This window comes from Marmota flaviventris, chromosome 7, assembly GCF_047511675.1.
Source record: "Marmota flaviventris isolate mMarFla1 chromosome 7, mMarFla1.hap1, whole genome shotgun sequence".
Taxonomy (NCBI): Eukaryota; Metazoa; Chordata; class Mammalia; order Rodentia; family Sciuridae; genus Marmota; species Marmota flaviventris.
Genome location: NC_092504.1, coordinates 117024554 through 117051872, shown reverse-complemented (window position 1 = coordinate 117051872; position 27319 = coordinate 117024554). Strand labels below are relative to the sequence as shown.

At 41.4% G+C, this 27319-nt stretch overlaps 1 protein-coding gene across 3 annotated transcripts in view; it reads left to right on the top strand.

Annotated features, from left to right (window-relative positions):
• Nucleotides 1–27319, top strand: part of Trim2 (tripartite motif containing 2) — a 108493-nt gene that overhangs the window by 50787 nt on the left and 30387 nt on the right. For 2 of the 3 annotated variants that reach the window (XM_071614599.1, XM_071614600.1), the window contains exons 2-6: nt 3007–3191; nt 7101–7338; nt 20613–20764; nt 21899–22079; nt 22932–23655. In XM_071614599.1, the coding sequence (XP_071470700.1) occupies nt 3007–3191; nt 7101–7338; nt 20613–20764; nt 21899–22079; nt 22932–23655 (1480 nt within the window). The remainder of the gene's footprint in view (nt 1–3006; nt 3192–7100; nt 7339–20612; nt 20765–21898; nt 22080–22931; nt 23656–27319) is intronic. The other variant, XM_027926729.2, reaches the window with a different exon arrangement.

Sequence of the window (27319 nt, the reverse complement as noted above, 5' to 3'; positions counted from 1 at the left end):
AAAAAACAGACAGTGCGCCAACATTCTAGCTCCTGGGAGATGAGCTCCATTGCATTTAGTCAGTGAATATCATTCTCTACTCTAGTTCTTTAGGGAGGCAGGCTATGAGAAGCCTGGCTGGTGATGCTGGCTAATTAGATATTCACACCTACACTGCTTAACTGTGTAACAGCTTCAGACTTCTGTCTGAACCGACGCTCTTGGATAGCAGGTGTTTCCCAAGGTGCTTTATGTTTATTAATCATATTCTTTGATGAACCTGTCTGCAAAGTGTGGAGTTTGGAAATGGGTGTGTCACCTATATGACTGTATTCACATATGTCCAAATGGAGTTTTCTTACTGAAAGTTGAAATACCTTTCAAAATTTGGTGATTTGGTAGGGAGTAAGGAAAGCTATCATTTACATCTGGAAAAGAGTGTCAAATTGTGGACTTTGTAATTATGTTGTATTGTTTTGCTCGAATTCGGGACCCCCAAAAGATCACCAGAGACCAACAACTCTTAACATTGATTAGCACATTCACTGGTGGGAACAAGTTGGGTAGAGGTGATTGGTTACTACAAGAGGGGGATTTGTTTGAACTGATTGGTTTAAGCCAAGAGGGGTGTTCATGCTGAACTACATAGTTTTCCAACACCATAAACTTCTGGGGGGTCATCTGGCATCCCAGTATTTTCCCTGTCTCATGCTGATTGGTGGCTGCTAGGGGGTTGCTATGGGTTACCACCTAGCTGACTGAGTCAGGGACACCTGACACTCCTGTCATTTGTAGATAAACAACTTAGCAGGGTGGGTATGTGCCTAGGAGTGCTCTGTGGGTCTTTCCAAGGACAAGAGTCATGCCCCCTTCCTTGGACAGGCTTTGCTCTGAGGTAGAGGCTGGTTTTTCAGTATTTCCCAGCTTCAAATGCTGGTCACAGGTCAAGTTCAAGTGTCATATATAAACCAAGCTTCTGTTGTACAGTCTTCATAAAACAAGGTCAAGGTGGTGCCGGTAGGGGTGTAAGGAGTGAAGAGGCCACGGGTTTTAGAAGCATACATCTCTCTTTAGTTGCATGTCACATTCAGGTGAACTTGACTGAGCCTATGTTGTTGTATGTGGGGTTTTATTTTGGTGAGGAGGGGTACCAGGGATTGAACTCCATCTCCAGCCCTATTTTGTATTTTATTTAGAGACTGGGTCTCACTGAGTTGCTGAGCACCTTGCTTTTTGATGAGGCTGGCTTTGAACTCGTGATCCTTTTGTCTCAGCCTCCCCAGCTGCTGGGATTACAGGCGTGAGCCACCATACCTGGCTTGTGCTGTTTTGTGTACTTGTGTGTATGCATGTATGGTTTGTTTTATCTATAGAGTGAGAATAATAATAGCACTTCCTACTATAATTATATTAAATATCCCTTTTTAGGGGAAGGGGCAGAGAGTATTTCCATTGGGAATTATATATAGGGCTGGGGACAACTTATCAAATATTTAGAAAAATTGAGAAGTGAATTTTAGTTCATCCCTGGTTTACCCCTTTGGGGTAAACACCTGAAGTAGTAAATGGATGGGTGTTTTGTACTATAACTTCCCCTCCTTTTTGCACTCTTGGGCTCTCTGCTTTCTTCTCGATGTTCTCTCCTAATTTCTTCTTTTCTGGTATGATCTCTGACATATTGAAACCTCCTCTGAATTCACTCACTTCTCCATGTCCTTCAAATGCACCCACATGAATACCCATGGATATTTCTTTCAAACTACAGGGGCTAACTCCAGCTTTTTTCCCCTGGCTCCATGGCAGATACATTTTAATTTTCAATCTATACACCTTTAGTTCTTAAGAAAACACTAAACCATATATAAAGTTTTAAATTCAAAATTCTAATAATCTCCATTTAGCATTTTCCCCCCCAATTCCTGTTTATTTTTGGCTCTTGGGGCAATGTCATCTTTTCTCTCTCTCTCTCTCTCTCTCTCTCTCTCTCTCTCTCTCTCTCTTTTAATGACACAATACCTTTATTTCACTTATTTTTATGTGGTGCTGAGGATTGAACCCAGTGCCTCACACATGTGAGGCAAGCACTTTGCCACTGAGCCCCAGCCACAGCTCATCTTTTCTCTATCTTGCATATTAATCATTTGTAGTGGAAGAAAATTTTTTCTTCTGCTCTCTTAGGTTATCTGCCTGGGGCCTGTAAATTAAAGTGGTAAAAGACTAATAATAGAAAACATATACAAATTGTGTAAATATTAATGTTTTTGATTTTACATACGGAAGCTTCGTAGAGAAGAAATGAAAACCCAAGGAAGTCATTAGAATTGGGGGTTTATATACCATTTTAACAACGGGTGATAAATTGTGGAGAGCTGTCTACAAAGGCAAGGCGGGGTTGGACTGCAAAGGGCAGTAAATTGCAGAAAGGTGACTGGAAAATATACGATGTCTACATTTTAAGATTTGTTTAGTTTGGTTAAACAGGCTCATCACCTTGCCATCTCCAGAAATAAGAGTCTTCTGGCCTTTCTGACATAGGAGAGGAGCACCTTCACAAATGGACATTTCCTCTTCACAAAGGAATTTTATGCCAGTTTTAGGCAAATGGGGGAAGACAGAGAGCTCCTTTTGTGTCTGCTGTTTCTCAGCAGCCTTTAGTTCAAAATAATCCTTACACCAAAGTGGCACATTTTGCATAAGCATATTCTGTTCCCTTTAAATACAATAGTTGGGGAGACATTGAATTAGATAAGAATAGAAAAGGCAAATATGTATTCAAATATAGTTATGGCTGAAGGTATGAACAGACAGCTATCTATAAGTATTTATTCCCTTGGCCACCGCTCAGCCTTGAAACCCAACAAGCATATACAAAACAAACAACAGCCATGAGGGCTGGCTGTGGTCATTTTGAGGTCACTAACTGACTTCCAACTGTGTATATCTTGATGCCTTGGGTAAAAGAGCCAGGGGTTGATTTGCACTATGGATGATTATATATTTTTCCATTTTGGTTTTTCTGTCTGACAGCAGCAGCGTGCAGGGTCAAAGACAGCCGGCCTCCCATGTCAGTGGTCTAGGATGGCCAGTGAAGCCACAAACATCCCAAGTCCTGTGGTGCGCCAGATTGACAAGCAGTTTCTGATTTGCAGTATATGCCTGGAACGGTACAAGAACCCCAAGGTTCTCCCCTGTCTGCACACGTTCTGCGAGAGGTAAGCCTCCTTTGTGCTTGGAGAAGGGACTTGCACAGACTGACCTCCTACCACCTTCCGCAGGCTTCTTTCCCAGAATTCTACCATCACCCAAGGGAGACAATGAAGCACTTGTGCTTCCGACAGACATCTAGAAACCCAATCATGAGCTAACGTACTGTATTTCAAATAATGCAAGTCAGAGAAAGCAACCAGGTAACTACTGACTGGTTCATTTTCAAAGGAGGTAGAACATTAAAAAGGTAGTTTAAAATAAAAACATTTAAAATTTTTTCTTTGTTCTTCAGAAATAATTTTTGTCAACTGCAAACTGCAGTAGTAATTGGCCAAAAAATAAGTAAATTTAAATAAATATATATGTATATATATATATATATATATATATATTTTTTTTTTTTTTTTTCCTGATCTGTAACAGATCAGGGAGAAACCTACATATCATATAAGGGGTTAGTTCACAGAACAGCATTCTTTCCTCAGAGATACTTCAAACACATATTAATGTCACTTTGGGACATTGAGATGTCTTAGATAAATGAAAAAACTACATAAAATGCATATATATAATTATTATAAATTACCTTAAGAAAACACACTTTCTTATTTGTCTCTATTGAGAGGATTTTTTTTGAAGTGTGGTATTAGTTACCAAAATATGCTTTTACCCTATTGTTTAACTTACCTTGTAAGAACTTAGACATAAAAAGTTTATAAGTAATTAATTTATCTGTGGCCCAATTTAAGTATTTTCATAGTAAAGTTTACATATTTTTCTTAAAAGCAAAATGGTAATTATGTTTTTTAGCATTTTGTTACATACATTTTTATTATTATTTAATATACGTAATTAAAATGCTTCACCCCCATGATGGAACGGAAATCAATACTTCCAATGGCTTCAAATGTATGATGACTATATTTATCATCGACTTAACACACATTTTTTATCTGATTGTTGATTTACTTTGGAAGGTCTCAAATGCAAAAGAATAACCATATCCTTGGTGATGGTGATTGGTAGAGAGAGATGGTAGATTTATTACTTGTAGTTGTGGGTTTTTGTTTGTTTGAGGTTGTGTGTGTGAGAGTGTGTGTGTTTACGTGTATATATAGACTTTTGTTTGCTTGAGTGGTGGAATATATAGTGTAGCAACGCCTTTTATTTTACTCATTTTACACTTTGGCTTAAAGGCTTCATAACTTATATTCCAAAGTAATTAAATAGAGTATGATTTTTTTCCCCACCACTTAATGGGTGTAGCTAAAACATGAATCCCAGAAAACTGTCCATGTGTCCCTGTGTCCACATGGCACCTTCATTACTTGATTGCAGCAGTTGGCATAGGGTGGCTTTCATTGTACACCACATTGAGAGTCATTCAGGGTGACTCCATTCCTGTGTTTGGTATCCCATCTGTTTTTGGGGTCCTCTTTCCTTACACTCACAGGTGAGAACAAGGCATCTGAGCTGGCCTGGGTCTGGCCCAACCCACCCCTGCTCTCTGCCTGACACCAAGTGGTGGAGATTTGTGAGCTCCTGCTATGGCGAGTCCCTGTGGAATGCCATGCGTTAGAATTATTCCAGCATCGTGAACACTGAAATGATTTCCTTTTGGAGGGAATTCCTTCCCTTGAGAAGATTTTATTTCTGTAGAGATGGAACTTCACAGTTTGGCTCACTGTTGGGAGACTGAACCGTAGGACCCCTTATGCTGGACACATATACCCGCTGCTTGGTGACACCTTCACAGTTGCTCTCTTACCCCACATCTTCCAAGGCACCATCAACGGGGCTTGGAATGAGCAACACCAGACATCATCCTTGGCCTGTGAAGAAGCCAGTTCCTAATTCCCTAGTCTCCAATTAATGTGACATTAAAACAGGAACAAAGGCTACATACCATAATTACACAGAAAACCATGGTGTAGAGGCAATTGCTCTTTCAGGGAAGGCATCCCTGCAGAATTGTTAAGCAGAAACCCCAAGAATGAGTACATATTAAGCAAAGAGGAATGAGTAAAGGAAAGGATTTCAGGTGTGGGCAGAGGTGCTATAGTGAAAGGCACAGACACGTCACAAGAATTTTCACAGACCCATGAGAGGGAGAGACAAAATACGTAAGTCATCCATGCTACAAAGTATGGATTCTTATTTTCATAACAGGGCAGTGGAATCCATGATGGGAGGACAGGGAGATATAAATGGTAAGTTTTGAGATTCTGATGAGGTTACTCTGAGTGTGATATGGAGAAGGGTCAGGGAGTATAAGGGGAGATGACAGGATGGAGGTGAAAGTCCATTGCAGAAGTCCAAGAAAGGTTGGTGTAGCAGAGATGAAGAGAACTGGAGGGGTCAGAAAGATACCTGGGAACTGACAGCCTTTTGTGATGGGTTGGATACAGGAATGAAGGTCAGCGGGGGGAATTACTGTTTTATGAATGACTCCTGATTTCTGGTTTGCTTTGATGAATGGATAGAAGTGCCAATTATCGAGATAGGAAGAAGAGATGGTTTGGTTTGGGACTTGTTGAGTTTTAGGACCTGTGAGATATCTAAGAGGAGATGTCAAGAAGGCAGTTGACACACAGGTATGGGACTCAGAGGAGACATCTCTGAGGATGGGACCTCAGGTAACTCCAAACTTTATTAACTCAGAAAAGAGAGAGAAGATAGAGGGAGGATCAGATGGTGTAAGAAAGACAAAGGAAGATAAATAGCAAAAAAGAAGGGGAGAGGGACAGGTGAGGCTTGGTGAATGCTGCTGAGAAGTCTCCAAAGATAGGATTGAAAGACGTCTGTGGGATTTAGGTATCATTTGTGACCTTAGGGAAAGCTGTTTCATTTCTGGTATTGATTCAGCACTAGCTATCTCTGTGATACAGAGAAGATCATTCAACCTTCCTCAATGTCAGTTTTTCCTTCTGAAAAACCAGAAGACTGGGACCAATTCAGTGGTTTTTGAATTCCATTTGGCTAAACAGCAGGAAAACATTGATTAGTCTTTGTTGTTGTTTGTGCTTTATTTTTGCAGCACTGGGGATTGAATCCAAGGCTTTGCACATGCTAGGCAAGTGCTACCACTGAGCTACACCCCCAGCCCCAAGTCTGGTTGTTTAGAGCTCGGATTACGGTGGCAAATTGTCTGGGTTCTGAATCCTGTTCTGCACTTAACCTTGGGCAGATCACCTTAGTCTTTCTCTGCCTGTGTGTCCTCATTTATCTAAGGTGATCATAATAGAATTTTCTTTGGAAGTACTTTGAATAAATATGGTGGTCATTATTAGTGATTTATTTCTTTAATTAAATGAATTTAGTTGATGCCTGTTAAAGGGGAGGAAGGAGAAGAAATGGTCTGACTCAGTCTGGGTGTCCCATTCTGCTTCACCCAAACATTTCCCCTCTCATGTGGTTTTAGTATCTGCTTATGGTCACTATAATGAATTCAGCATTAACAAAAATGTTGAACATGGGTCCACGTCCACACGTTTGGGAGCTCTGTGCTAACTATTGTAGACCATTGCTTCTCAAATTTGAATGTGTGAATCACGCATTGGAATCCAGTAGTCTGGACAGGGCCCAAGATTCTGTATTTCTACCCAGTTCCCTAGGAGGCATAGGCTAGGCGGCTCACCCTGAACCACACCTGTGTGCCAAGACTCTAGAAAACGCTATAGAAGTCAATGACGCTTTTCTTTCCATGAGCACAGCCCTTTGCTTGACAGGACCACTGTGAGAACAAGTTAGCTCTTGGATTCTGGAATATCATTTCCCTAGTTAAGGACACTCTGGAAGGCATTTCTGCACAGTCTATATAATTGCTGAGAACATGGAGGGAACGTGCAGGAAGTGGTGCATCCATCCTTTGGGCTGCTCCCTGCTGACTGTCCTCCTGTCTTCCTCTGCATCAGGTGCCTACAGAACTACATTCCCGCCCACAGTTTAACCCTCTCCTGCCCAGTGTGCCGCCAGACCTCCATCCTGCCCGAGAAAGGGGTGGCCGCGCTTCAGAACAACTTCTTCATCACAAACCTGATGGACGTGCTGCAGCGGACGCCAGGCAGCAACATAGAGGAGTCTTCCATCCTGGAGACGGTCACCGCTGTGGCTGCGGGAAAGCCTCTGTCTTGCCCAAACCACGATGGGAATGTAAGTGAAGGGGATGGTGGAGACTGCCCAGAAGCCCTAGGGCTTTGACCTTGGGAACATCAGAGATGATAGGTTAAAAAACTCCACCTGGAAAGTGAGGGTTGGTTTTTTGTTTTGTTTTGTTTTGTTTTGCAGCACTCGGATATGTTGGCCTGCTCACTTTTTCTGATCAGAATTATTCAAATAATAAGATCCATTTTGATTGTGTCTGCTTAGCCCCTACTGTTGGTATCCTCAGGAGAGCAAGTCAGTAGCTATTTTCAAGCTGGGCATAACTTGTCCCACATCAACATCTATGTCATAAATTATGGGTAAAGATTTAATAATGGATACATTCTGCAAATTGAGAGTGATTATTAAGATGTTAATTAATTAGAGCTGTTTATTTTTCTTGGGATGGAAATTTTTCCTGTATTCCCTTACGCCCCATTCCTTAATAATAAATAGAATTTGAGGCTATAAATAGAATTTGAGGCTATGAATCATAGATTAGGATTAGAAGTAATAGATCATGGATTAGAAGTAATAGATCATGGATTATGAATTGCCAATATGTTTTCCTATTAGCAAGAACAAGTGTCACTTGTGTGTCATCAGATAACTGATTGACTATAGTATGTTCTGTAACCTGAAGAGACAGCATTGTGTCATGGCAAAGAGCACTGGCTTTGGGGTCTGCTGGTCTAATTCAAGTCCTGTTCCTGATCATAATCCCTGAGACAGCTTTGGCAGCTTTATTAAACTCTCTGTGTCTCATTTCCTCTTGTGTCAAAAGGAAGTAATAATAATATTTACCATATAGGACACAGGAAAAATGAAAAGTTTGAATCATATGGAGCATGTGGTAAACTCTCAATAAAGGTAGCTATTAAAATTCTTTCTTGGGCTGGGGGTGTAGCTGAGTGGTAGAGTGCTTGCCTAGCATAAGCAGGCCCTGGATTCAATTCCGAGCACCATGCTCCCAAAATTATAATAATGATTATATATATATATATATATATATATATATATATATATTATTGAATCAAAGGCCTGGACATGCTCACCATGTGCCCAACCACTGAACTACACTCCTACTACAATTTCTAATTAATCCTGGGCTCCTAGGGCTTGCCAAATGGTTTATTACCTGCAGGACTGACGGTCCTGTTCCTTCTGCCTGGAATGCTGTTTGTGTCTTCTTTATGTGGCTAGCCAAGGCAGGCCACGTCTTGCACCATGGCCCTCCACGTCACTTCCTTCTTGGCTCCATGGCACTCACCACTTCGTTTGCAGATGGCTACTTTTTTTTTTTTTCCTGGCATCAGGGATTGAACCTAGGGGAGCTTAACCACTGAGCCACATCCCCAGCTCTTTTTAATATTTTCATTAGAAACAGGGTCTTGCTGAGTTGCTTAGGACCTCACTAAGTTGCTGAGATGGGCTTTGAACTCACGATCCTCCGGCCCTCAGCCTCCTGAGCTGGTGGGATTACAGACATGCATCTCTGCACCTGGCTGCAGATTGCTACTTAAGGGTCCTCTGGCTTTCCCTTTAGAATATGAGTTCCATGTGGGCAGGGACCTGGTTCATTACTCCCCTTAGCACCAAATGCAGAATCTTACACATAGAAGCCAGTCAGTGCACGTTTATCCAACAGATTTGCCCAACAACATACTTGGTTCCTCAAATGCATTTTACAAAGTTATTGTTATCTTCATTTTTTAGATGAAGAGACTCAGGCTTGAATAGTTTAAGTCACAAAGCTAATTGACATGTCCTAAAAGCTAGACCAGGAAGAAATGGCATCCTGAGCTCTTTGGTAGCCCACACAAGAGAGAGACACTGTATTTTTTTTTTTTTTAATATTTATTTTTTTAATTTTCGGCAGACACAACATCTTTATTTGTATGTGGTGCTGAGGATCGAACCCAGGCCGCACGCATGGCAGGCGAGCGCGCTACTGCTTGAGCCACATCCCCAGCCCGAGACACTGTATTTTGTATCACACTGCTTAAGGAATTTCAATCAAACACTGTATTATGTATCAGTCATTATTTAACTGAAAGCACAAGAGACTATTAATAGCTATCAGGTATTCTGTGCATTGCATTCCAAGGGAGAATTACCTGGTAAATTTTGGGGGGAAAAAAACCCTTAAAGGCATGCCTTCAACAGCAGTTTGGGTGTTCTTGTGACCATTCCCACACTGGCTGATATTGAACATTGTCTCTTCTTGGAACTCACATCTTATCAGTTCTAAAAGGCCATTAGAGTCAGCCACGAGAGTTCCCTTCAAGTGTAGGCCAGACTCAACTTGATAGAGGGGTAAATTTTAGAAACATGAGGAGACCTGCTTTAGACCCTGGTCTAAGTTTGGAATGTAATGTAGCAAAAATGTCGAATGAGAAACGTTGGCAGTGGGGAAGGAAGGTAACATCACTAAGCAAAAGAAGGATGTGGTGGAATTTATAAATGGCTGGTAGCAGGCAGGAGGTGATGGCGGGCACGGGTGGCAGTAGAAGTTATAGAGAGGAGCCTAGAAAGCTGCAGGGAGAGATTGTGACCAGCTATAAATATCATCAAGAAAATGTTTGCTTGAAATTCCTTAAGCAGTGTGAAAGCATTGAGGTCTGTTAAATAAAAGGTGGCTATTTCAGTGGCTTTAAGGAGAAATGGAATAGCAGAGACTAAAGGATGGGACACTGATTCTGGATTTATTTTTTATTTTATTTATTTATTTTTTGATTCTGGGGATTGAACCCATGGGTGCTTTGCCACTGAGCCACATCCCTAGACCCTTTTATTTTTTATTTTGAGACAGGGTCTTTCTTAGTTGTTGAGGGTCTTGCTAAATTGCTGAGATTGGCCTTGAATTTAACAATCTTTCTGCCGCAGCCTCCTGAGTCACTGGGATTACAAGCATGTGCCACCCGGCTGGGCCAATTCTGAATTTATTGTTTTCCAAAGAGAAGCCATCAGATAGAACTAGAATAGTATCAGTGGCTCTAGAGAAGAGAAGGCAAATTTCAGACAAAAGAGTACTCTTTCACTTGAATATCTGCCTCCCACAAATGAAAATATATATTCTAAAATCTGTTAAACTAAACTATTAAGATTGAGATTTTGTGGGGCATAGTGATACACACCTGTAATCCCCATTACTGGGGAGCCTGAGGCAAGAGGATTGAAAGTTCAAGGGCAGGCTAGGCAACTCAGCGAGACTGTGTCTTAAAAAGGCTGGTGATGTCGCTCAGTGGTGGAGTACTAGCCTAGGATGCACAAGGCCCTGGGTTTAGTCCCCAGCACCACCACAAAAAAGAAAAAAAAAAAAAAAGGAAGAAAATATAAAAGAAATAAAAGGAAAAAAGAAAAGATAGAAAACCACCCAATTCATTTATGATGTACTCATAACCCTGATGACCAAAACCTAGTGATGATAACAAGCTATTAATAATTCAGTTGTGGTAGTAGCTATGAATTTCTTAATTAAAATACCCTAGCAAATTCTTTTTTTTTTTTTTTTTTTTGGTTATTGTATCTTTATTTTGTTTATTTATTTTTATGTGGTACTGAGGATTGAACCCAAGGCCTCGCGCATGCTAGGCAAGCATTCTACCGCTGAGCCACAACCCCAGCTCCCCCGTAGCAAATTCTTAATATGCAAGAGAACTTACAAGTTAAGAAAACTATGATCATCACAAAAGAAAATGAGAAGGAACTCAGAAAATCCACAGGGGGAGGTTTTCTAAGTGGCCAATAACTGTGTGCGTGTGCTTGTATACACACACACACACAGATATTAAACAAACTTCACAAATAATCAAATCTTTGCAAATCAGCTACAATTTTTTGAAAAGATAATAGCCAGTGCTGATGAGGAGATGTATATTGAGATATTTTTATATGCCGTGGGCGGAAGGGTAAATTGCTCTTCAGAAAGTTGATGTTAATTTAATAAAATGTAATGAGTGTTTTCCACCACCATTCATCTTTTAATATAGTAGTTTCACTAATAGAAATATTTCTAAGGAAATACTTTGATATGAAGACAAAGACTTAATATTAAGAATGATTGTTGTGGGCCTGGGAATGTAGCTTAGTGGTAGAGCACCTGCCTATCATGTGCAAGGCCCTGGGTTACATCACCAGCACCACAAAAGAAGAGGAAAAAAAAGAATGTTAGTTACAATTTTTATATTTCAGTAAAAATTGGGAATAATCTAAATGTGCAATATTAAGAACATTGTTAAATTATGTTAAGTCCAAATAACAGATTGTTGGGTAGCCATTAAAACTGAGGGGGATTTATTTTTAATTATTTTGTTGTCATTGTTGTTGTTTGATACTAGGGATCAAACCCAGGGCCTCACGTGTGCTAAGTACATGCTCTACCCCTGAGCTACACCCCCAGCCCCAAACTGATGTTTTTCAAAACAAACGACATGTATATTGGTATACATGAATACGTTTATGTTTAGAGTTTTTTTTTTTTTTTAATTGTAGGGTCACAGGGTATACAGTATAGAAAGGAGAAGGATGTTTTTGTGCAGAAGAGACAAAGTTGCAGAGAGAGTAGAGAAAGCAAAGAAACTTTTGTGCTGTCCATCAGCCCAGTGTTCCCAGGAGCCAGAAGTAGTGATGACGAGCTAGACAGGTAAAATCTGGGACATGGAGGGCTCTGGGATGCCACTGGAGCTTGAATTTGTCCTGAATCATGGGGAGCTAATTCATTAAAGGCTGTTAAACACCAGGCACAGTGGCACACACCTGTAACCCCACCAGCTCAGGTGGCTGAGGCAGGAGGATCTCAAGTTCAAAGCCAGCCTCAGCAAAAGCAAGGCTCTAAGCAATTCAGCAAGACCCTACATCAAATTCATTTCAAAGAAGCTACAGATAGGGTAGATTCAGAGTAGAGGAGCCGGACACAGGGGAGGTTTCCCACCTGGGAACCTACTAGAATAACCCTCAGAGGGGCCCTGGTCCAGGCCCGTGGGAATTAGGTTGGAGGAATGGACCAAAGAGTTGACTCAGTGAGCTGGTGGGCAGAGGCACCAGTCCCAAGTGACACTAGGTGACTTCCAGGTGTGTAGCTTGGGTGCCCAAAGAAGCGGTGGTGCTACCAACTGAAATCAAAGTTGGGTCCTTAAAGTTACTATGAACTCTTATAAAATAGAACTATCCATCTCAGGGAAACTTTGGAAAGAGAAATCTGTTGTCATTGCCTAAAGGACAAATTAGGAAAGCATTCCTAAAGATGTATTTCCTGAGCACACCTCAGCAATGAAGACCTTTGGGTACTTGCTAAATGAAAACACTCCCCGAGATGCTAATTCCAGCAAAGTTAAAGAATTCTTTAGGTTAAAACTTCACCCTTCTTTCTACCAAACACATCTCATCAAATCACATTAAAAATTAACTCCATCTGAAGAGTTTGACCCTCCTTGAGGTGAATGAAGCTATTTAAAGTATATTTTGAGCACTGTGCGACGCTGAGTCATTAGGAGTCTTTGGAATCATAAAATTTATAAACCAGCAAGAGGCCTTGGAAAATGAGCAGTGTGTGTGTGTCTTAAATCATTCTATTGTTTGATCATAGACTGTAGAAGTTCAGTGCTGCTGCTCTGAAATAGGGGTCCTCATTGCATATTCAAGCCAAATGCATGCAATATTCTAGACAAATTGCTGCAGTTAATTGCCATGGGTAAATCTTTAAAAACAAGTCAAGCGTCTGAAGGTTAATAAAATCGGGTAATTAACAGCAAAGCAGGATGCTGCCATCATAACGGCCTGGTGCTGATTAGCACGTGTGGATAAAAAGCCTGTCATCTGCTTTAAGTGCCGTGACACTCTGTCTCCTAATTAAACTGCCATCGCAGCACTGTCCAAACACAAAAGAAAAGGAGGAATAGTGGTTAGTGATCTAAGAGGGTCTCTGCACTTCGGGCTGACACTTGAGCTCGTGTCTCCTGAGCCCAGGTACACAAATGACCAGGAACCTTTGTTATTGCTTGCTTAGGTGGCCTTCCTGTTGAGGCCGTTAAGAGGAACACTGGATTAGACAAAGGGGAGTGAAGGGACGGGCAGGGGATAGGGAAAGGAAAGACAGTGGAATGAATCTGACATCACTTTCCTACATACGTATACGAATACACCACACTGAATCTCACCATTGTGTACATCCACAAGACGGGAGTCCTAATTAGAATCAGATATATTCCATGCTTGTATAATTGTATAAAAATGGACAGTAGACTGTCATATTTAACTAAAAAGAACCAATTAAAAAAAAAAAAGAAGAAGAATGTTTTGCCACTAACAAGTCCTCAGTTCCCCGACCAGGATTAATTATTAGGATCCTCACAGAGCTCTCAGGGTTAGCTGCGAGGACCTGACCATCCTTTTTATGTTAGAAATATACACAGTCTTGCCAATCTCCTCTTCTGATGTACACAAGTGGTGATTATCTGTCAACAACAATAAGCTCATCCTGGCCTCTGGCATGATCTCCCAGCCCTGGGAGCAGCGACCTCATCTCACGGGGGATGGACGAGATGGATGAGCTCAGCTGAGCTGTATGCTTTACACAATCGACTCTCGGCTGGAGTCGCAGATGTCAGAACCCAAGCACGAGTGTTTGTGAATGACTAGCTATCGACACTTCAAAATTATTTCAGGGCCTTTGCTCCCAAGACACAGTTAGGCTATTGAATGGGGGCCAGTGACCCCAGGTCTGCTGCTCTCTCCTCAAAGCAATGATCAGTTTGGGTTTTAAGGTAAAGTTCACCAACATCAAATTCAACATTTCAACTACTGAAAAGGGCACAATTTGTGGGTATATTCATAGAGTTGTGCAAACATTACCACTATCTAATTCTAGAACATTTTCATTATCCCCCAAAGAATCTCCATACTCATAAGCAGCCCCTTCCTTCTATTAATGGGATATACTACATGTAGTGAATTTCATCTGTGAACTGCTCTTGCTTTCCTAGGATAAATTCTATTTGCTTGTGTTTGTATAGTCCTTTTAATATATAGCTCAGTTCTTTTGTTAGCATTTTTGGTGTGGGAGGTACTGGGGACCGAACCCAGGACACAACTCTAGTCCTCTTTATTTTTGTTTTAAGATAGGAGGCTGGGGATGTGGCTCAGTGGTAGAGTGCTGCCTGGCATAAAGCCCTAGGTTCAATTCCTAGCAAAACACACACACACACACACACACACACAGAAACTTGATATAGGGTCTCCCAAAGTTGCCAAGGTTGACCTTGAACTTGCAGTCTTCCTGCCTCAGCCTCCCGAGTCCTTGGGATTACAGGCATGCACCCTGGGCCCAACCTCTTTTATTAATATTTTGCTAAGGATTTTTTTCATCTATATTCTTAAAGGATGTTGACCTGTAATTTTCTTCTCCTTGGTTTCAAGGAAATAGTGGCCTAATAGGATGGCTTAGTAAATATTCCTCCTTTTCAGTTTTTGAAGAGTTTGAGGATTGGTACTGGTTCTTATTTAAATGTTTGTCCGAAAGCTGGGTGCCAGGGTGTACATCTGTAAACCAAGCTGCTCCAAGGCTAAGCCAGGAGGATCTCAAGTTCAAGGCCAGCTTGTGCAATTTAGGGAGACCCTATCTCAATGAAGGAATGAATGTTTGGTAGAATTTATCAGTGAAGCTGTTTGATTCTGGGCTTTTCTTTGAACTTTTCTCATTACAAGTCTATTCAGACTTTCTGTTTCTCCTTTGATCCAGTTTTGGAAGTTTGCGTATGTCTCGGGGTTTGTCTATTTCATCTAGGTTATCAATTTGCTGGCATACAACTATTCTTACCACTCTATTATAATTCTTTTTATTTCCCTGTCAGTGATAATTTCCCCCTTTTCCTTCCTGTTTTTAGTAACCTGAGGCTTCTGTCTTTTTTCTTGGTCAGTCTAGCTGGTTCTGTCAAATTACATTATGTCCTTTTGGTCAAGTGTAACTGTCCTCTGTCTGTTACAACAACTCTGGCCTTACATCTCTTTTGACTGGCATTAGACCAGCCACGCTGGCCCCATTTTGGTTACAGTTTGCAGGGAATATCTTCTTCCGTCCTTTCATGTCCAACCTATTCTCAACGGGGTCTTTGGACCTACTGAGCTTTCTGAAGGAAACCTGCCGTTCATGGTGAGTATCTCTTGTGTGTGATGAGTCACTGCTGTCTTGCTGATTTCAGATTCTCCATGTCTCCTAACAGTTTGCCTAAACGGTATCTTGATTTGGATCTCCTTGAGTCGTGTACATGGAGTTTATTACACTTTTCAGATATATAGATTTGCATGTTTCTTCAAAATTTGGGAAGTTTCCAGCCATTATTTTATCCCCTTTCTCTGTCTCCTTCTGGGACTCTCATGGTACATTGTTGATGCATGTGAGGGTGCCCCACAGGTCTCTCAGGTTCTGTGACTTTTTCTTCATTCCTTTTTTTTATTTCTGTGTAATCTCTATGGTCCTGTCTTCACCTTCACCGATTCTTTCTTCTACCTACTCACATCTGTGGAACTCCTCTAGTGAATTTTACTTTTTTTTTTTTTTTTTCCCAGATACTAGGGATTGTACCAAGGGACACTTAGTCACTGAGCCACATTCCCAGCCCTTTTTCAATCTTTGTTGTTGTTGGGGGTAGTACTAGAGATTGAACTCAGGGGCACTCAACCACTAAGCTGCATCCCCAGCCCTTTTTTCTTTATATTTGATTTACAGACAGGGTCTCACTGAGTTGCTTAGCACCTTGCTTTTGCTGAGGCTGGTTTTGAACTCACGATCCTCCTTGCCTCAGCCTCCCAAGCTGCTGGGATTACAGGCATGCACCACCACATTTTAATATAATTACTTTTGATTCTAAAATATTTCTACTTGGTTCCTTTTTATAATTTCTCTCCCTTTATTAATATTCTACATTTGATGAGACATGGTCTCATAGTTTCCATTAGTTCTCTTTTTCTTTCCTTTTCTTTCTTTTCTTCTTCTTCTTTTTTTTTAATTCCATGAGGATATATAAAAGGAAGTTTATTTAAAATCTAGTAAATTCAGCCAGGCACGATGGCCCAGGCCTGTAATCCCAGTGGCTTGGGAGGCTGAGGCAGGAGGATCATGAGTTCAAAACCAGCCTCAGCAACTTAGCAAGACCCTCTCTAAATAAAAAATAAAAAGGGCTGGAGATTTGGCTTAGTGGTTGAGCATCCCTGGGTTCAACCCCTGGACCGAAATAAATAAATAATCTAGGAAATTCAATCTGGACTCTCTGAGGGACAGTTTCTATTAATTTCTTGTATTTTGATGTGGGCCATACTTTCTTTTCTTTCCTTTTCTCTTTTTTCATTTCATTTTGTTTGTTTGTTTTCCTTTTTTTTAAGCTTTATTTTTTTAATGGAAACTGGACGTTTAAAATATTATAATGTTTCAACTCCAGAGTGCAGACTCTCCCTCCTCCCTATGATATTTTGTTGTTCCTTATTGTGTTTTTTGTTTTGTTTTATTTTGTTTGTTTGTCTTCTTGTTGGTTTGTTGACTTTTCAGAACCAATTTTGTAAAGTCTTTGATTTTTGTCATGTGTGGCCACTAACACGTTCCCCTGTTTAGTCTAATCAGCTAGTGATACGACAGATTTCTTTACTCTGCCGTTTTCAGTGATGTCATTCCTTGGCCATCAACTGTTTTCAGTTATTAATTTGAAAGAGGATTAGTGATGGCAACAGATGCTTAGTCTTTCTTGTAAATAATGGGCTCTTGCCTTGAGGACTTTTTATATTTTTAGTGACTCTATGTTACTTTGTATCTATTTCTCTCTCTCTCTCTCTCTCTCTCTCTCTCATCCTTTGTCATCTCACTCCCAGACTGCTGGAGAACTTAACTGAGAACAGGAAAACACCACTAATATGGTATATGCCTTTGTGAATTCTCAACACAATATGGGCACCGATTGCCAAATAAAATTTACCTTTGGCTCAGACCTTTTCCAGACATGTAGGCATGTCCCTTTCTCCCAGTCTCAACCTTGAGTGATATGAGAAGTGTGCCAATGGATTGAATAGCCCTGTTAATGTGTCCTGTTCCCCTAGACACTTTTATTAGCCCCAATACCCTGACTCACATGAGGGAAGAAGTCTTTTCACATTCTACTCTTGGACTCTCCTGTGCTACGGATGCCCGGCACTGGATCTGCTTTAGAAGGATTTCCTGAGCACTGACTGTGAAGGTGAAATATTAGTAAATAGGAATTCAGTTAATAGTCTAGAAAGAATAGGTTCCGATGTAAGAATCACCTTCTGCTGAAGCCATAGAGCGACAAGGCTCCTCAGCCTTCAGGAGAACTATGTATACTTCACAGATCCCTGAGGATGACGATATGCAAAGGAAAATCTCAGAATAGAGTGAGGAGTGTTCTTTCATGCTTTCTTCCACTAGCCCTTTGGGGGGGGGGAAATAAAAGAAACCCCTCAGATTAAAAATATTTTCAAATAATGAATACAATACATATGATACAGGGTTTATAAATTCTTACCAAGTTTGTATCCCCAAAATAATTTCTAAAAACTTTGTGATAGGAAGTTTATATGACTTCATATAGTTTTAGATCACTCCATCTACTGGTCATGTGAAGGACTGTCCAAGAATAGAATGTAAAATGCCTTAAAATGACTGAAGCATCTTCCCTCAGAGAGCAGGCCTGTCCCCAGAGAAGGAATGATCCCTTGGGAGGGTTCCTTAGCTCATCCAGTCCTTTGGCAAATAATTTTTAAACCATTTCTAAGTGCTGGACCTTCTGCTAGGTTGAATCAGACCTACTCCAAAATAAGGTTTGAGTGCCTAGCATCATGATCTTCCTGTAGGAGATTTGGATTTTCATTTGAATTCCCCAATGCTCATCAATGGAATGTGTAGAGAAATGTTTTTTGAGCAGAAGCAGGGTCAAGAATGGAAACTTGCAATTGATAATCCAAGTGCATTCCTAAATGGTCTGCAAAGGAGTAAAGTATATGGAATTAATATCCACAAAAAATATATAATACACATACAAAAGTGTGTTCCCCTAACTTACTATGTGCCCACTTCAAACTGTGATGAAACATGAAATCTAAAATCTGGAAGATGGTTTGAAGGTCTTTGATCTGAATCTGGTTCCTTGGGGTTTCAGCACTGTTTTATTCCTGGGAGAATCCACTCCAGAAAGTACTATGTAAAATAGTGAGTCTTAATAAGTCAGGGGGTGTCTTTTGTTTGCCCTAATACCTACCACACAAATCATAGCTAGGATTACCCTCTCATTTACTCACTCAGCAGTGCTGAGTTCCTACTACAGGCAAAGCTTGATCTAAGCTCTGGGTAGGTGAGTTCCTGTACTCAGAAACTTAAAACCTTAGAAAGAGTTAATAGCTGGGTACCATGGCACACTCCTATAATCCCAGCAGCTTGAGAGGCTGAGGCGGGAGGATCACAAGTTCAAAGTCAGCTGCAGCAATTTAGTGAGGCCCTATGTGAGACTGTCTCTAAATAAAACATAAAAATGGCTTGCGGTTGTGGCTCAGTGGTTAAGCACCCCTGGATTCAATCCTTGGTACAGGAAAAAAAAAAAAAAAAAACTTAATAAATTAGAGGATGTTACTTCTCACTGAGAGCCTAGGGACTACCTCCACAAGGAAACTGACTTCCAGGATCATCAGGATACAGTGGTTTTATTTTCAGGGAACCAGATAACATCATCATTATCATCATCACAGCCGCTCTTACTTATTAAGAACATATTTTGAACCAGGGCCAGGCATCACTTGAGTTCTTTGTGCAAACTAACCTACATAATCCTAATAGCAGCCCAGTAGAGTAGGTTAAAGTAGGTTACTATTATTGTCTACACTGACAGAGGTAGAAGTTGAGACACAGTCAGGTTAAGTAATTTGCTTAAGGTCATTCAGCAAAGTAAATGGTAGAGCCAAATGCAGACTGCTCAGTTCAGATTATCTCTGACCCAAACAGTAGCAATTTTCAAAGTGCACTTCAGGAACCTTTGTAGGTTCCAAGATCCTTTCCAGAGGTCCACAAGGTCAATGCTGTATTCACAATACAGCAATATGAAGATAACTTTTTTTGCTCTCATTCTCTCAAGAATGTACTGTGGTACTTTGGAAAGGCTGTAGGCTATGTGCTGTCCCAAGAAAATGAATGCAAAAGCAATCATGAGAAGCCAACAGTCTTCTGTTAAGCAAGGTGCTGCGGAGATTTCAAAAACTGGGCAACCATGCTCTTCTCAGGGTTTGTTTGTTTGCAAATGTAGTTGTTTTTCACAAACTATATCATTCACATCAATGTTTAAATGACCTTCTAATAAATTAATGCTTTAAAATTTTTCTCAGCTTTATTTATTTATTTATTTTTTGAAATAGGAATTGAACTCAGGGGCACTTAACCATTGAGCCACATCCCCAGCCCTTTTTAAAATTTTATACAGAGACAGGGTCTCACCGAGTTGCTTTGGGCCTCGATTGTGCTGAGGCTGGCTTTGAACTTTCAATCCTCCTACCTCAGCCTCCCAAGCTGCTGAGATTACAGGCATGCAATTAAGGGGTCTCAATAAATTACTGAGGCTGTGCTTTTATCTTGCAGTCTTCCTGGGGTCACTGGGATTACAATCATGTGCCACCATGCCTGGCTTCAGTTTTAATTTTTAACATTGCAAATATCTGTAGACATAATCCATATACACAAAGGTTCTTATGGAGTTCTCAATAATTTATAAAGAGCATAAAGAAGTCCAAGACCAAAAGGCTTTAAAACAATAATCCTACACAGTTCTGCCTTAGGAAATAGCTACCAAAAATCTGATTTTATGGCCACAGCAGTAGCTTTGGAGTTGGACCCACCTTGTTTGTGACATGTCACATGAAAGTTTATTCCTCCAGCCAGGCACAGTGGCACACCCTTGTAATCTCAGCGACTCAGGAGCTGAGGCAGGAGGATCACAAGTTTGAGGCTAGCCTCAGCAGTTTAGCAAGGCCCAAAGTAACTTAACAAGACCCTGTCTCAAAACAAAGTTTTAAAAAAGGACTGGGGATGTAGCTCAGTGTTAAACTGTTCTTGGTTCAATCCTCAATGCTCAAAAACAACAAGTTTATTTTTCCTTTTCTGCCATGAAGCTGGACATAATACTGCCAACAATGTTGGGTGGGTGGGAGAATTAAGTGAGAGAATGCAAGGAACTGATTCCTGCAGAGTGAGCACTCAGCCAGTGGCCATGAACTTGGAACTTTTCTTGTGTAACCCACAGGTGATGGAATTTTACTGCCAGTCCTGTGAGACCGCCATGTGTCGGGAGTGCACTGAGGGCGAGCATGCAGAGCACCCCACGGTCCCCCTCAAGGACGTGGTGGAGCAGCACAAGGCCTCACTCCAGGTCCAGCTGGACGCTGTCAACAAAAGGTGCGGCTTCCCTCCACAGGCTCCCAGCCAGGGCCTGTTCTGTGCCCAAGGCCTGGCTCCATGGTCTGTGGTCTCAGTGCGATAATGCGTTCATGTGACTCTTCGAGATCTCAGTCATAACTAGATTTTCCTATGATTATGGGTCTGTCATCATAAACCAGTGAGTGGTGAAGGCTTCCCTGCCCCTTGGCAAACCTCCAACTGCCTGATACGAGGAGTCGCAGCATTTTTTGTCAGAGTCTCTTAGGAACATGAGATGAATGAAAGGAGATCTCTGAAATTCATGCCTCAAACTGGGCCCTCTGAGGAGCTCCTGAGCTGTTGTTCTGGACACACAGCTTAGGTCCACTGGCTCCTCTCTGTGTGAGCCCTGCCAAATAAATGGTGCTGAGCAATGAACGCTCAATTCCCTTGTGTTTTCCTGCTTTCTGTTTCTTTCTTTGGCACAGACATGAGGAGTAGAGTAGCTGTGAGAAAGACAGGAGCCAGAAACTTTTAACAGCCAGTTGAAAAGCAGTCAAAATAGTAAATCTCTTGCTGATAGTCAATGATCAATAGTTGGAGTGAGAACACTGTAGTTATTCTATACTAATGACAAGAACTTGGAAACTTATGAGACCTTCCCAGGAAACTGAATTTAGATAAGTTTTCATGTGGTTGGGGAAAATGGTACAGCTATATATTTAGAACAGTGACTCTCACCCATGGGTGATTATGTTTCCCCAGGGTACATTTGGCAATGTATAAAGACATTTTTGCTATCGCTACTGTGTGGAGGGATGCTGTTGCCATCTGGGAGAAGACAGGATGCTATTAAGCATCCTGCAATGCCCAGAACAATCCCCTGAACAAAGAAGTATCTGGTCATAATTGCTTTTCAAAGGCCTTCGGGTCTTTTCTTTTTTTTTCTTTGACCTTCAAGTCTTAGTACCATCAATTATTAAAATTAGAAGGTAGATTGAAATAGGTGTGGAACCTCAAACTTTCATTCATTCCATTATTCCATTATTATTTTTTAAAGATGATGAAAGGATAGAAAGATATTTTGTTGTTTTGACAGAACAGAGTGTTTGGAGAGACTTTGGACCACTTCCAGAGTGATCTTAAATAATAATCTTTAACAACCATCCCCAGGCTCCCAGAAATAGATTCTGCTCTTCAGTTCATCTCAGAAATCATTCATCAGTTAACCAACCAAAAGGCCAGCATCGTGGATGACATCCATTCCACCTTCGATGAGCTCCAGAAGACGCTGAATGTGCGAAAGAGCGTGCTGCTTATGGAACTGGAGGTCAACTATGGCCTCAAACACAAAGTAAGACTCCATGTTCCCATAGATATTCTGAAAGAGACGTGGTATTGGACACTTCACAGCACTGGCTATGTCATTGACAGCAACAAAGGGGACCCAAATGGGTCCATCAAAGTCCCCCACTGTATAGTAACTGAATTTTCATTCAACAGAATATCTAGCTTTTCTTTCTTTTCTTTTTTTTTTTTTTTTTCTTTCCTGTTTGCAGCAGAACTGTTTAATTCTGTGACCTTAAGTAACAATTTATAATTTGACAGAAGGTGAGGTTGAGTATCATGTAATTCTTTCAGGGTTTAGGGTTAAACTGGATTGTTTTCCTTCCTTAATTATAATGTGGAATCGTCCCTTAATTGCCATCTCATCCACACCAACCTGTTAGTCAACTTCAAAGTAAACCCTGACTGCATTCTTTGTTTAACTCTGCATGTCTGTTCACAAAAGCAGGGAGGAAACGCTTCTGATGTTCAGTTGTGGAGGCTTTTCATCTGTTTGGTTTCTGTCCCTTTGCAAGGCGATGGGGGAGTTTTGAACATTCAGGAAAGATACTGAATAATACATATTTTAGGTGTCCAACGTGGCAATTTGTTTGCCACGCTCTTGGTTTCTGTTATCTAAAGGCGTGATCCAAGCAATACATAGGTGGGTGATGAGGCAGGGGGAGGCCAAAGGGAAATCTCCAGAAGGTATTGGGAATGCAATTTAGGATTTTGCATTAGAACTGGGTTCACTGGGTTAAAAGGCCGCTCGCTCTGTGTGGGCAGGTGTAGAGCGAGGTTCTTGCAGGAGGAGGGCACTGCCCCAGCGTGCCTGGCAGGAGTCCCACTGACAGAGCTCACCAGCCCTGTTTCCCGGCAGGTGCTGCAGTCGCAGCTGGATACTCTGCTCCAGGGGCAGGAGAGCATCAAGAGCTGCAGCAACTTCACAGCGCAGGCCCTCAACCACGGCACGGAAACGGAGGTGCTGCTGGTGAAGAAGCAGATGAGCGAGAAGCTGAACGAACTGGCCGACCAAGATTTCCCCCTGCACCCGCGTGAAAACGATCAGCTGGATTTCATCGTGGAAACCGAGGGGCTCAAGAAGTCCATCCACAACCTCGGGACCATTCTGACCACCAACGCGGTCGCATCCGAGACGGTGGCCACGGGCGAGGGGCTGCGGCAGACCATCATCGGGCAGCCCATGTCCGTTACCATAACGACCAAGGACAAAGACGGCGAGCTGTGCAAAACTGGCAATGCCTACATCACGGCTGAACTGAGCACCCCCGACGGCAGCGTGGCGGACGGGGAGATCCTGGACAACAAAAACGGCACCTACGAATTTTTGTACACGGTCCAGAAGGAAGGAGACTTCACCCTGTCTCTGAGACTCTACGACCAGCACATACGAGGCAGCCCGTTTAAGCTGAAGGTGATCCGGTCCGCCGACGTGTCTCCCACCACTGAAGGCGTGAAGCGGCGCGTCAAGTCCCCAGGGAGCGGCCACGTCAAGCAGAAAGCTGTGAAAAGACCTGCGAGCATGTACAGCACCGGGAAGCGAAAAGAGAACCCCATCGAGGACGATTTGATCTTTCGAGTGGGTAAGGAGAGGGTGCATTGCGCCTGGTGCCCAAGCATCTGGGTGGCTTTGGTTAAGGGGTGGCTAGGGTCCCCCCCTGCAGCTCAGAATTTACACCAGTCGGGCTTGGGTGCTGCCGGTAGGTTTTCTTAGTCTAGCTCCTGCAGAGCATTCTCTGGAGGAGGAGTCCTTCTCCTCCTCCTCCTCTTCCTCCTCCTCCTCCTCCTCCTCCTCCTCCACTCTTTCCCTCCTTTTGTTCTCTCCCTCCTTCATCTTTCCCTCTTCCTCCTCCTCCTGTCCCTTCTCCTTCTGTTCTTTAACTTGCAAATGCTGCATCTTCATTTTAGAAAACAAGCAGAAAGAGAAATAGAAGAAGTACAGCACCCATAAATTTGAAAGGAAATGTTGGCAGTCTTCCTCCCCCACCCCATGGGAGTGGCAGAGAGATGGTTGACTCGGGCAGCTTCTTGGGTTTCCCTGAAATCTGTCAGCTCAGGTTGCCCTGGGTAGACCTTTGATGCCTCTCTGTCACCATGTCTGTGCTGTAAGGGTTAGGGGCAGGAGGCATTGCAAGCTGTCGTGGCCATTACTTGTGCCTAGTTGGAGAACAGCCCTGAGGGAAGAGGGTGGAGAATGGAATGGGGTTGGGGTGGGGTTGGCATGGAAGATAGAAGGTGCAGGATGAGCTAAGAGGTTTGGGAATGTAAATAGCCCTTCCCTCCTCTGATTTATTGCCTATCATTTTTATTTATTTTTTATTTTGTTTTGTTTTTCAACTGTTCTCTCAGTAGAAAGCAAACTAAACGGAAACAACAAAGGGTTTGATCCTTCTTAAATTACAAAAAAAAAAAAAAAAAAAGTCTGCATTTTGGTTAGTTTCAGAAAGTAGCCCCAGCCTGCCTTTCTTTACCCCCTGTTTAGTCCTACATTGCAGTATCTCTAAAAGGGTGCTGCAAAGTATATTAACTGACCAATGTGGTCCAAATAAATTGAGGAAATCTTCAGCCAAATGAAGGAAACAGATTTTTTTTTTTAACTGTAGAACTTCTCAAAACCTTTAGAATCTGCTGCTGTACACTCCATTTCTGAGGCAAGACAACGATAATGGGCAGCACTTGCAAACTTTATTGACCATCAGACTTTTTCCATGGAACATCATAGAAAACTGGGGCCCCTTGAAACATTCTTGGGCAGGGTTGCTTGGTCATGTTTGAGGCTGCATCTTGGTAAAGACTGTGGTGTGACATATAACTTGCCTGTTCAGAGCATGGAAGCCTTATGCATTCCTTGGCAGTCAGAAATGCGGGTGCAGAGGAGGGTGCAGAGGAGTTGGGCAGATGCAGGATTAGGAGCCTCCCATGTCAGTCTCTCCAGTTCCACCACTTCCTTGGTCAGATCTTTTAGCTTCCCTGAAGTTCAATTTTGATGTCCATAACAAAAAATGCAAGAATTTTTGTTTCTCAGAACTGTTCTAAGTTAAAAGCTTGATACCTGACCATAAGAGAAGCTAAATTAAGACTGTTAAATTCTCCCTACTATCTTTTCTTTTCAAAGATTGCTACTTCCAATGACCTCCTGCATCAAGGACAAATTCATGCTCCCATTCAAAACCCACCACCTGTCCCCAGCCACTTCCTTAGGCAATGTGCAGGATACTGAAATCAGACAGATCTGGGTCTTAATCCTGATTCTCTGTACTGACTGAATAACTAGCTTGCTCTTCCCAAACTCTGTAAATAAAGGGAATGAACTATTCCTACCTCTTAAGGTTGCTGTGGGGGAAAATGAGAAGAATTCTTATAATATGCCTGACACTCACCTATGTACAATAAGTGTTCAGTTAATGCTGGCTTTTAATGATTTTTAAGATTTTACTATTGTTATTACTAGTGATAAACACCATCTTCACGTCTTGATACTTGTCTCTTAAGAAGGGTACTTTCCCCAACTCTACAGTTGTGAGTTGTTCTTTGAGGAGGAGATACTCTTTTCTCCCTTCCTCGTTCTTCAGAAATGGAGCCATCATAGTTCACTGGCACTGATAGAAAGGTGTTTGAATGTTTAAATGTTTATAAAGAACTTAGTGCCTGGCGTACAGCATGATGATTGAGTTTATTAATGAAGGGGTTTGCAAGGGCTTCTATAACAAAAAGGCATAGTCTGAGGGACTTAACAGAAATTTATCTTCTCACAGTTCTAAAACTAGAACTTTTGAGTTACAAATTCAAGGTCAAGTGCTGGAAATCCAAAATCAAGGTGGAGTCTAGGTCCAAGGTGTGGAAGAGTTGGTTTCTCTGAGGCATCTGTTCAGGGTCATCCTCTTGGGCTTTGTCTTTATGTTGTCCCTCTGTTTACACACACCCTTGATGTCTCTTCTTCCTCTTAAAAGGATGCTGATCATTGGATTAGGACCCCACCTTAATGGTTTCATTTTAACTTAATCATCTCTTTAAAGATCTTATTCTCAGACATGGTTTCATTCAGATATGTGCTGGAGGTTGGGATTTCACCATATGGATTTTAGTCTGTAACAAATGCAGTGCATCTCAGGTATGTAGGAACAGAAAAGCAAGTCTTACTGGTCTATTCTTATTCTTCTTATTATTATTATTATCATTATTATTATTTTAATTGACCAGTAAAATTTGCTTATATTTATGGTATAAGATGATGTGTATGTATATATATATGGATATGTATGTGCACATATATATATATATGTCATGGAATGGCTAAATCAGGCTAATATATGCATTGCCTCACACTCTTATGAAGTTTTGTAGTAAGAATACTGGAAATCTACTCTTGGCAATTTTTAAATATACAACATATTGTTAATAACTATAATCACCACAATGTACAATAGCTCTCATGAGCCTATCCCTACTGTCAAACTGAAATTTTGTGACCTTTAATCAACATCTCCCTAATCTTCCCATTCCCAGGCTCTGGTAACCACTATTCTACTCTTTTTTTTTTTTTAGTTTAATTTTTTTAGTTGTAGATGGACACAATACCCTTATTTTATTTATTTATTTTTATGTGGTGCTGAGGATCGAACCCAGTGCCTCACATGTGCCAGGCAAGCATGTTACCACTGAGCTACAGCCACAGCCCCATTCTACTCTTTTGAGGTTTTTCTTTTTTTTTTTTTTTTTTTAGATTTCATATATAAGTGAGATCATGCAATAATTGTCTTTCTGTGTCTGGTTTATTTCACTTAACACATAACGTCCCCTTGGTTTATCCATGTTGTCACAAATTATAAGGGTTCCTTCTATTTAAAGGTTAAGTGGTATTTCAATATATATATCTCACATTTTCTTTATCTTCTCATCCTTTAATGAAAACTTAGGTTGAGTTCATAGCATGGCTGTCATGAATAATGTTGCAATGAACACGAGACTGAAGATGTCTCTTTGACATATCAGTTTAGTCTCCTTTGGATATATATTGGGTAGTGGGTTTGCCACATCACATGGTACCTCTATTTTTAATTTGGGAGGAACCTCCACACTGTTTTCCAGAATGGCTCTACTCATTTACCTTCCCACCAGCAGTGCCCAAGGGTTTCCTTTTCTCCACATCCTTTCCAGCACTTACAGTTTGTCTTTTTGATGATAGTCAGCCTGACAGATCTGAGGTGAGATCTCATTGTGGTTTGAATTTTCATTTCCCTGATGATT